The following is an 11,584-nucleotide window of genomic DNA, read 5'->3' on the forward strand; positions in this document are numbered from 1 at the left end:
TTCTATCTAAGGATAAGCGTACCACCTTACTGAGTCATAAAGCGTCAGCTGCAATAGTCTGTGAATAATTATTCTGTACAAATATTATGCATGACTGCATAGATTCTATTCCGCTTGGACTTTCCGCCTGTTTTCTGTAGTGTGAACGGGCCCTAATGGGGAAATATTGGTTTGGAAGAGGATATCGGTATTGGTCTCTTTTATGAAGATACACGTAACCAGTCGAGATGGAAAAAGCCACAGTGTAACACAATTACTTTAGGTGTAATAAAATCCTGAACTTAAACACTTATCACAGGCTGTTAGCTTTTTCTTATGCAATGGTGGTGGCTTCCTGTAATATTCAATATGAAGCAAAAGGGTACGTGCACACTACGGAATTGCTTGTGGACTCTGGCGGCCGTGCGCATTTCTGCCTGTACCATAGACTCCTGTTCATTATTTGGACGGACAGCGGAATCCGCCCCATAGAATGGAGTCTATGGGTAAGGCGGAGACGCATGTGGCCGCCAGAGCTCGCGAACTGTGGAATCCGCAACGGGTTTTCTGTTGCCAATTCCGTAGTGTGCACGTACCCAAAGGAGTTGAAAATTATTCTGGGGCCTATTTTAGATGTAACTAGTAGAGATGAGCAAAACTCAAGTCTGATCGTTCGGCATTTCATTACCAGTGGCTGAAGAAGATGGATGCAGCCCTAGGGACTGCCGATTAGACTCGAGCATTCTAGATTGCGCTGATCTCTAGTAACTAGTGTCTAGTTGCTTGCAGTACAGCAGAACCAATAAGGAATAGCCTGTGGGGAATCCAGAATGACTGCCTGGTCAGGGTTCTGGACAGTAATTTATAGGCTGGATTATTGTATGGTATGAACCGAGGTCACTGATAATCCACAGCAAAATCTGCATTTGTCATTTGTGAATTTTGATGTGCTGTGGATTCCAAACAGGCGTGTAACTAGTATGGACCTTGTGGTGAGTTTGGCCGATTATCGCTCTGTGGAATAGGCCCCTAAATCCCCTATTACACGGGGCAACTGAGAGGAGCAAACAAGCAGTCAGCGCTCACTTGCTCCTCGTTTCCTGCTATTACACGCAGCAGCAGTGAGTGGGTAAGTGCAGGGAGCTGCAGGGGGGCTGCCACAGGGGATAGCGGAGGTCTGCTGTCACCTCTCCTATTCCACGGAGCGACGGCAGAAGATCTCTGCTATAGTAGTCGTTTGTCTTTCATTCTAAGTATGCTCTTTGTTATGTATCAATTCACTCAGTATAATGTCACTGTGTGGTTACAGAAGTTTTGGTGCTGTGTGACAGGAGAGCTGACCATACAATGCAAGTACCCCCAGGATTCTCTGCTACTGATTGTAGATGTGCAGCAGCTATACACATGCATAGTGAAGGGAGACACCTAGTGGCCATACATATAACATTAATTTAAACATAGAAAACAGAAAAGAGAGTATATTGCCAAACTGCTTGTGATCACAACCCCTGTTGATTGGCTGTAAGAAAAATTATTTTTATTTGTGTTTCTATATGAAGCTATTGCTAACTACAAAGAGAACTCTGGGTGCAATAAACATTTCAGTTTTAATATAAATTAAATTACAAACAGAAAGAGAACAAATAGCATTGTACTCCTAAGGCTGTGTGTATACTGGGCAGTTTTCATTATGAATGGCAGGTGGCAACAATAACTTATGGAGTCATAAGTGTCTGATCTATTATGCGGTGTTCAAACATGCAATAACGCAGTAAAAATGCAATGTGAACGCATCATTTAATTGCAGTAACTAATCATTTCATTGCCGACCAGCCTTCATTGCTTTAACGCAGTGAAGCTATAACGTGTATGAACACTTGATCTCCGCAATCTGTCTGTAGCAAAGACGGTGTCCTGTGGAGTAGACCTCGGAGCTTCCTGCATCATGATTAATTATGTTGGGAGCTTCGATACTGTTTTAATGTTCATGCTGGTGTACTGACACAGCCGCACTCCGGAAAGTAAGTGCATTAGGGCTCTATTACACGGGCCGATTATCGTGCGAAAAATCGTTATATAGTTCGAATTTAAATGATAATCGTCCTGTGTAATTGCAGGCAACGATCGAAAAATAGTTCATATGTCGATTTATATCTGAACCTAAAATTATCGTTAATCGTTTGCTGTAATTCCACCTTCGTTCGCTCAAGTTCTGCATTTTTTCACTAATCGTTCAGTGTAATAGCACATTGCCCATTGTTTTTACCGAGATCAAAAGGAATAAACTATCGTAATAACTATCGTATCTAACGACCATCGTTCTGTGTGTATGGTGAACGATTTCAGGTTAATGATAAACACTCTCGTTTGTGATTGTTTATCGTTAGTCGTTAATCGTTTATGCAGACCCTCTTACTTTCCAGAAATGTCTACTGTAAGTGTAATAACTTTGGTACACAGCATGCAGAACAGTATACTGGTGCATTCTGCCCAAATATTCTTGGTAGGGCAGTTCCTTTAAGTCATAGGTAGGTACATATTAAAAAAATTAATAAACAACACCATAGCCCAGGTCTATTTCTGGTACTATAGTTTTCATGAACATGTATCAGGGGAGGAAGTGAGACCGGGCATCTTATTTTCTGCTTTCCTTAGGGCTTCCTGTAGTTCTGAGCTCCTCTGCTTATCAATGATTTCCATCTCTCTCAGTTTCTGCAAGTGAAAGAAAAAAAAAACAAGCTCAGCTCTGATGTAATCGAAAACTAAGAAAATACAGGTAAAATACACAAACCATACACATATGTTTCATAATGTAGATCAGTAGTAGGGAACCTTGGCTCTCCAGCTGTTGCAAAACTACAACTCCCATCAAGCCTGGACAGCCAAAGCTTTAGTTTTGGCTGTCCATGCACGATGAGAGTTGTAGTTTGCAACAGCCGGAAGAGCCAATGTTCCCTAGCCCTGTATTAGATGATAGATTACCTGTGAAATCTCTGTATTAATCATATTGTAGTATTGCTTGCCTCGGCCTAGAGCCTCCATCTCTGCTAGGAAATCCCACCTCTCCTGGATTTCTGCAACCACTGAAAAACAGGTCATTGGTTTACAATAAAATACAAGAAAAGAACTCATCTGCCTTAAAGGGGTTCCCTTCCCTGAAGACAATGGGATGAGATGTAATACCAGATACAACCACTACCCAGAGTACAGAACTGTGTCTGGTAGGAAGTGAAGAGACCGCTGTGGTCACGAGTGTCAGGAGCCCTTTAATCAGCTGATTAGTGGGGAGGCCAGGAGCTGGACCCCCTGTCAATGTGATATTGTGGGCTTATCCTAAGGGCCCTATTACACAAGCAGATTATCTGACAGATTTTTTTTTTAAGCCAAAGCCAGGAATGGACTATAAACAGAAAACAGGTAACAAAGGAAAGACTGAGATTTATCCTCTTTTCAAATCCATTCCGGGCTTTGGCTTAAAAAAAATCTGTCAGATAATCTGTTGGTGTAATAGGGCCCTAAGGATAATGAAAAAAACATTTGACAAACCCCTTCAAATAAGTATTCTAGGCATACTTTCCTGCCCAATCTGACACGCTGTTGGCAAGATATCTGTCTGATACCCATCAAGTATTGTGTTTTAGTCAATGAGACTGTACATAATACTTGCTGGTTGTAGGATTGCTGGATTGTTGACTGCCCAGAACACAGTTGTGTTTCTCCAAGCCCGATAGAAGAGTAGTCCTGGACAGATCCATTGAAGTTGTTCTATGTGATCTGTAAAAGCTGAACACTGAGGTTGTGAAGCCCTTGTGTTACTGTTTTGACATATATAAATGTGATAGGAAAAACTTGGAAAACAATGCTACTTGGTTTATATGGTGTGGGTGTATACCATCTATCCATAGGGGTGTGCTTTTTAGCGTGTAAATCAAGGATGGGGAACCTCAGGCCTTCCATCTGTTGCAAAACTACAATTCCCATCATGCCTGGACAGGGTGTCCAAGTGTCATGGGAATTTAATAATGAATTACTAATTGTGGCCAACTGCACCAAAACCAGATTGTGAGTTTTTACCATAATACACACTGTACCATTGAGTGTAGACAGTGGGGGGATTTATCAAAGGGTGTAAAATTTAGACTGGCGCAAATTGGCCACAGCAGCCAATCACAGCTCAGCTTCCAGCTCTGGTGAAAGGAAAGAGGAGCTGTGATTGGTTGCTGTGGGCAGTTTGCACCAGTCAAAATTTTACACCCTTTGATAAATCTCCCCCAGTGAGTTGGGCCTCATTCCGTATATATAGTCCGTACAAAACATGGGAATGAGGCCTTGATCTGTTATACAAGACGGAAAAATCCTTTGGTGATAACTCACACTCATCGAATCTGTCCCTCTCCTCCCAATCATCCTTCTCAGTCTGTGGTGCCGATACTTGGGTCACGTCTGGCAACTCCTTTCCCGTAGCCATGAGGTTCTGCAGTCGGTTTTTCTCTTTGTTGAGGTCCTCTGTGAAGTTTAAAAAGAACATGATACAGCGACCTATACTGTGTGTGTATATATATATATATATATCAGTGTGTATGTATGAATGCAGAGGGGGTGAGGAAGGACACTGGAAGGCCCCACCTATACATTACTTACCATGCAGGGAATGCTGACTATTTGGCATGTCCTAGTAATCCACATTGTACATGGGATACATTCCATACATTACTTACTAGTTGCTTTAGGTTGAAACCTTTCTCTGGTGTAGGCATCACCGGCTCGGCACCTCTCTGCAGGGCGTAAGCTCGGTCTTGTCTTTGTAATCGAGGCTTTAGCTGGTCGTGGTGCAGTTACTGGAGCCTTGGTCTGGGTATTACTGGAACTGGGGTGACACTGGATTGGAAGCGCTCCACCACCTATGAAATGCATCCACCATTATTATTAGCAAACCATTTCCTTTCCTATACCGTACAAATACAATATTACCAATCCGATCATTTGTTAACAAGCTTTGCTTAAAGCGGCACTCCGACTAAAATCTTTTTCTTTCAAATCAACGGATTTTAGAATGCTAGGTAGATTTGTAATTTACTTCTATTTAAAAAATCCCAAGTCTTCCAGTACTTATCAGCTGCTGTATGTCCTGCAGGAAGTGGTGGATTCTTTCCAGTCTGAGGCTATGTTCACACAATGTAAGTTCCGTAGTAATCACGGCCGATGTTAGTACGGAACTTACGTTGTGCTGAAGGCTAAGGGAATCCCGGCTGGAGTGTATACACATGATATATGCTCCGGCCAGGATCCGTAGTGGTGCCGCAAAAAAACTAACATGTTAGTTTTCTGTGGCCGCTATTCATTGAATAGCGGCTGCAGAAAACCATGTCAGTTCACACAATGGAGCGGCTCCGGCTGCACACTTCATTGTGTGCAGCGGGGAAATCTGATGCGGGCGCGCGGATGCAGTAAAGATCATCTGGCCGGTACTGCAGTACCAACCGGGATCATCTTTTCTAAGACCGGCCATTCCGTGACCCGGCTGGTTTCTTACAGCGTGTGAACATGGCCTGACACTGTACTTTCTGCTGCCACCTCTGAGGAGAGGTTTTCTATCGGGATTTGCTGCTGCTCTGGACAGTTCCTTACATGGACAGAGGTGGCAGCAGAGAGCACTGTGTCAAACTGCAAAGAATACACCACTTCCTGCAGGACATACAGCAGCTGATAAGTACTGGAAGACTGGAGATTTTTAAATAGAAGTAAATTACAAGTCTATACAACTTTCTAAAACCAGTTGATATGAAAGAAACAGTTTTTCGCCGGGGTACCCCTTTAAGGCCAGGATTGCTTTTATAGGCAACTAAGCCTAAAATGATTGATGGCTACAGCACAGGGTATGACCACAGCCACTCCTGTAGATACGCTATTAACAGTTATTTCCTGGAAAGCCCTATAGAAGGAGTTATTTAGGCTTAGAAAAACATCTAACATCACTTTGGATGTGTTCAGTTCTGTTCCATTGAAGTGAATGGCGCTGAATTGTAATACTACACCCAACCTGGGAGGGGGCGCTGGTTTTGTTTTGGCCTTCTTCAGCAGTCAATGCATATGTCTCCCTCCAGTATCTCCCTCCGATACCAAGTAGGTACAATAATAGACAAAGCTCCCACTTACTCTGCAGTTGTTCTCTGATCTGACGCTGCTGGAAGTTTGTCAGCTTGGATTCTTGCATCATAACTGGGAAATAGAAAGACATATTGGTTTTGTGTTAGTGGATATTGTTTCCAGAAACCAGATAAGGCGAGGAATACTCGATGCCACTTGTCAGTATGTCTGATGAATGGAGGAATAGGGCATAAAACATGGCAATAAAGGGCAGCGATGACATGAGGACTACATGTTAAAGGGCTTGTCCAGAGAAAATATTTTTCTTTCAAATCAACTGGTGTCAGAAAGTTATACAGATTTGTAATTTACTTTTATTTAAAAATTTCCAGCCTTTCCATACTTATCAGCTGCTGTATGTCCTGCAGGAAATGCTGTTTTCTTTCCCATCTGACATAGGGCTCTCTGCTGACATCTCTGGCCGAGACAGGAACTGTCCAGAGCTTTCCATAGGAATTTGCTGCTTCTCTGGACAGTTCCTTTCTCGGCCAGAGATGGCAGCAGAGAGCACTGTGTCAGACGGGAAAGAAAACATTTTCTGCAGGACATATAGCAGCTGATAAGTATGGGAAGACTTGAGATTTTTAAATAGAAAAAAATTACAAATCTGTATAACTTTCTGAAACCAGCTGATTTGAAAGAAAAAGATTTTCGCTGGAGAGTACCCCTTTAAAGCAAGACTGGCAGGCATGTGTATAGTTGCATCAGGATCTGTTCACACTGAGGACATGGTTTCAGGATCCATGAAGTATGATGCATCCATCACATTTTTTTTTTCTTTTCCCCAATGACCTATAGGGTATGTTCACACACACATCTGAACACCCAACCCTATTGTTCTGAGAGGGATAAGCCGGAACCAGAGCAGTCTAGCTGCAGCTTACCCCTCTCTATAAGAAACACATGATCTTTCATGGTTATTGATAATATATGGGTTGATTTAGTGATTTTACCTTTGAGCAGATCCTGAGTCTCTTTGCTGTACTGAGGCGGCTTACTGCTGGTCCAAAATCCACTGCCCATCGGCACTTGTACATTTCCATCCTTCTGAGACATAACGGGAACGCTGAAAGTCACAATGGCTGGTTACAACCTATTATATCTTAATAACTTTATTACATGACGTTTTCTGACAATCTGACAGCCGCAAATGAGAATGTGTAAAGAAGTCCTGAGGAAGGAGGGGAGGGGGCAATATCAAGTCCAATGTGTGTATATGGGGGCATCAGCTTCCAGGGGTTAAACCGAACCTTAAAGGGGTTATCCAGCGCTACAGAAACATGGCCACTTTCCCCCTACTGTTGTCTCCAGTTTGGGTGGGGTTTTAAAACTCAGTTCCATTGAAGTAAATGGAGCTTAATTGCAAACCGCACCTGAACTGGAGACAAGAGAGGGGAAAAAGTGGCCATGTTTCTGTAGCGCTGGATAACCCCTTTAAGCAAAAGTTATAATTCCCAACAGAAGAGTCGGCAAATCCCCTTGCTCCAATGCCACCAGTTCACTAGTCCACCTCCAATTGCTGATTGCCTTGAGTACCATAGTGCTAAAAAAATGGATGCAGGGGTCATAGGTCATCATTGATTGTGAAAGAAAAAGAGAGACCGGCAGGAGACGAGCGGGGCTGGAGGGACACAGGATTCAAAAAAAGACGCACACACACATATATATTCCTAAAAATCCCTTTAAATGGAATCTGGCAGCTGTAATGTATGTTACAAACTGCTGACACTGTTAGATAGCCGTAAGGAGACACATGGTACCTTTCATGTATCCAGCTGTGCTTTCAGAATGTAGAAAAATGCTTTTATTTTATGGTACTAAGAGGCTTTCCCAAGCCACTGACTGCCTCCTCACTCCCCCTCCCATCCATATTCCTGTTTCATTAACAGTTAACTTCAAGTGCTGAGCCCTGTCCCCAAATCTCATTCCTGTGCTGTGCATCCAAACTGTGGGCGATTGCACAGCGCTTGACTTTTTGCTGACTGTCAATGGGGATGGGAGGGGGAACAAGGAGGCATTACAGCCTCATCAATTCAGGGACTTGGGACCAGAGAATGAAAGCACTTATCTACTTCATGGAAGCATAGACAGATATATAAAAACTACTATGTGTCTCTTTACCCTAACAGCTATCTAACATTGTCAGCAGCCATGTCCAGGCAGTGCGTCAGGGATCAGCGGAGTCATGCTCAGGCAAGGTGATTCTGAACCATTTTTGTCCATGTAAGATATACCCAACACGGGCAGCACATGCCAGGAAAGCGTCCCTTCCTCATGCTTCCTCATGCTTCCTCATGCGCGGTACTAAGCCAGACAATATATACAAAGGCTAGCAGCCAGGATTTCTATTGTGTACACTGCAGCACCTGCCAGGACAATAAATCACAGAAATTACAAGTACAATCCAACAATTCATCACTCTACAGCGCCCTTTTATTGCTGGTATAGAAAAAGATTCCATGTTGTGCAATTGTCCCTGTTCAGCCCTATTGGTGCTGTGCCCATCCTGAATGGATTTATCGAGAGCTCAGAATTTACATTAATATAAAAAATGTATATACTGAGAGCAGATCCATGTGTACCTCATAGAGCTAATATCAGACTCCCCTCCTCCAGGCTGGGCTGTCCTGCTCTGTGGTGACTCTGTCCATAAAATGGCTGACATAGAGGAGTATGTGACCATGCCCCACCCCCAGTGTCCACCACTGAGCCTGTATATGCCTATGGAGGACACTGGGGCGGGGCATGGTCACATGCTCCTCCATGTCGGCCATCTTATGGACAGAATCACCACAGAGCAGGGCAGCAAAGCCTGGAGGAGGGGAGTCTGATATTAGCTCTATAAGGTACACAGGGAGCTGCTGTCAGTATATACAGTGAGTACACTTACTAATACTGTACACTGAGCAATTTTACTATAAAGTGGCCAATCCCTTTAATCATAAAACTGCAAAAACAAACAACAAGCAGACACAATGTAAACCGTGCATGGCATCAAATGATGGGACAAATTTACCAAAGTATTTACGTTTTCTGGTGCAACTATATTGAAAAATTAGAGATGTGGCCTGCAGCTATACGTATGTGTATGGAAGGGATAGTTCTGTATTTAGTTTTCCGCTTTTACATCAGACTTGTAGTTTCATGTTTAGTTTGATAATGGATTCAAGGCCACATTCCTTACTACTGATTTTTAGGGCATGTGCAATACATGATAGGACTTCACAGTTCCTGGGGGAACAGGGAAGGTAAGTATGCACTCTTTTATTGTTTTATGGTAGATGGAGACGAAACTATTTGTGGGAAAAACTTGTCATTTCAGAAAACTTTTGACACATCAGAGTGACGTAAAGTTTTCATTGTGAGGGGTATGAAGGCTGAGACCCCCACTGATCATTAGAAGTGCTTAGGTATGACCTGGAACTGTTTTACCTTTACATCAGCTTCACTGACAGCACAGGTGTCAAATACGTGGCAAAACAACAGCTGGAGGGCCACAAGTTTGACATCCTGGACCTACAGTGTATATGATGTGTTCATGTATCTGCCATGTGAGTCGCATTATTCATACAACGCAGCAATGATATTTTTACCCCATTCTCTGCATGAACTTTCCAGCCTAGAAGGGGTTAACCTTATCACTAGAGGCTTTCTCTGCGAGTTGGCAGTGTCGGCGGTGTGCTAATTAAAAGCCATCTGTAGCGTCTACCTTGCCAAGGATGAATGCGGATGAGTTAAAGGTACAGTCTAGACTGAGATGAAGCTATTTACACCACAATGACGGCGCTCGGTGGGAAGAGATCATATACAGTGTCTGTAATTAAGACAAAACAGACAATTTACACAGATATGGAATATGGTGAATTGCCCGTCATCAGCTATCGGGAAAAACTGGGATCAAAATGAAAGGGATTGTTCAAGAGTAATAAAAAAAAAGACACCATAATGTTAAATCTACTGCTCATGCTCTGTGGGTCCCCTGGCGGTCTTAGTTCACATTTACAGATAACCGATATTTTGCTGCCCCTTGTCATGTGCCAGTACTGAGGGTCATCACTAGAGATGAGGAAATTTATAGAAATAACGAAACAAAGCTCTTTGTTATCTCTGCAATCCGCTCATCAGCCGGCTGCCACTCCATGCTGCTCCTTCCCGGGTGCTGAGAAAAGCTGGATCCAGTCCTGGGAAACTGGGAGAAGTTTCCCAGGATTGGATCCAGCTTTTCCCAGGCACAGAACTGCCATCCATACAACTGCTGAGCCGGTCTGGTAGCCCTTCACTTACATCATTGACCACTACTAAGGATGGTGATGTCACTTCCTGGATAACATGGTGATGTCACTTCCTGGATGAAATGGTGATGTCACTTCCTGGATAACATGGTGATGTCACTTCCTGGATAACATGCTGATGTCACTTCCTGGATAACATGCTGATGTCACTTCCTGGCTGTGGCTGCTGGAGAGTATGATGGCAGGGGGACACTGAGGGACACAGGGCACTGGAGGGACACTGAGCACCCTCTGCCATCATCCTCTCCAGCAGCCACAGCCAGGAAGTGACATCACCATGTTATCCAGGAAGTGACATCACCATGTTATCCAGGAAGTGACAACACCATGTTATCCAGGAAGTGACATCACCATGTTATCCAGGAAGTGACATCACCATGTTATCCAGAAAGTGACATCACTATTTCATCCAGGAAGTGACATCACCATGTTATCCAGGAAGTGAAACTTTTGGGGGACAATACAATACTTTAATTAAAAATTTCACCAGACTTTTCCTTGAAATGAGGGACACCGGGGCAGAAGGTGCCAGCAAAATACATATAAAAGGGTAACAGAAAAATATTATAGAGGGACGGGAGGAGGTAATAGTGAGGGACGCGCAAATCTACAGTGATTTTCCAAATCTAAGGAATTGAAATCAACTGGTCCCAGCAAGTGTCAAAGATTTGTAATTTACTTGTATTTGAAAATCTCAAGTCTTCCAGTATTTATCAGCTGCTGTATGTCCTGCAGGAAGTGGTGTATTCTTTCCAGCCTGACACAGCGCTCTCTGCTGCCACCTGTGTCCATGTCAGGAACTGTACAGAGCAGCAGCAAATCCCCATATGAAAAAAATAATAGAAGTGAATTGCACATCTCTGGCACTTGCTGGGACCAGTTGATTTGAAAAAAACAAAACAAATTGGTGACCGACCCCTTTAATTTACACAAAACATGGAGATGGCAATGTCGCATGCCAATGTGGTCGCCATGGGCAACAAGTTGCGACTACGACACAACGGCCACACAAAATCCAACCTGGGCGTACGTGAGACGACCAGCACTGACCTCAATGCTGCTGCCTGCGAGATCTCTCTGGTCTGGTCACAGAGATTTGGTCATGTAAAAAAAAATCCTAAATAATTATAAATAAACATATAAATAAAACAACCAGCACCCATGAG

General features: G+C 43.3%; 1 protein-coding gene across 6 annotated transcripts in view; it reads right to left on the reverse strand.

Moving 5' to 3' along the window:
• Positions 1-1,494: 1,494 nt before the first annotated feature.
• C4H22orf23 (chromosome 4 C22orf23 homolog) overlaps positions 1,495-11,584 on the reverse strand; it is a 32,386-nt gene continuing 22,296 nt past the window's right edge. For 2 of the 6 annotated variants that reach the window (XM_069968892.1, XM_069968890.1), the window contains exons 2-7: positions 7,080-7,192; positions 6,136-6,198; positions 4,698-4,880; positions 4,354-4,485; positions 2,962-3,062; positions 1,495-2,691 (exon numbers count right to left, since the gene is read on the reverse strand). In XM_069968892.1, the coding sequence (XP_069824993.1) occupies positions 2,575-2,691; positions 2,962-3,062; positions 4,354-4,485; positions 4,698-4,880; positions 6,136-6,198; positions 7,080-7,182 (699 nt within the window). In that variant the 5' untranslated portion in view covers positions 7,183-7,192 and the 3' untranslated portion in view covers positions 1,495-2,574. Of the gene's footprint in view, positions 2,692-2,961; positions 3,063-4,353; positions 4,486-4,697; positions 4,881-6,135; positions 6,199-7,079; positions 7,193-11,468; positions 11,536-11,584 lie in introns of all 6 variants that reach the window. The other 4 variants (XM_069968894.1, XM_069968893.1, XM_069968889.1 and 1 more) reach the window with 4 other exon arrangements.

This window comes from Dendropsophus ebraccatus, chromosome 4, assembly GCF_027789765.1.
Source record: "Dendropsophus ebraccatus isolate aDenEbr1 chromosome 4, aDenEbr1.pat, whole genome shotgun sequence".
NCBI classification, from domain to species: Eukaryota; Metazoa; Chordata; class Amphibia; order Anura; family Hylidae; genus Dendropsophus; species Dendropsophus ebraccatus.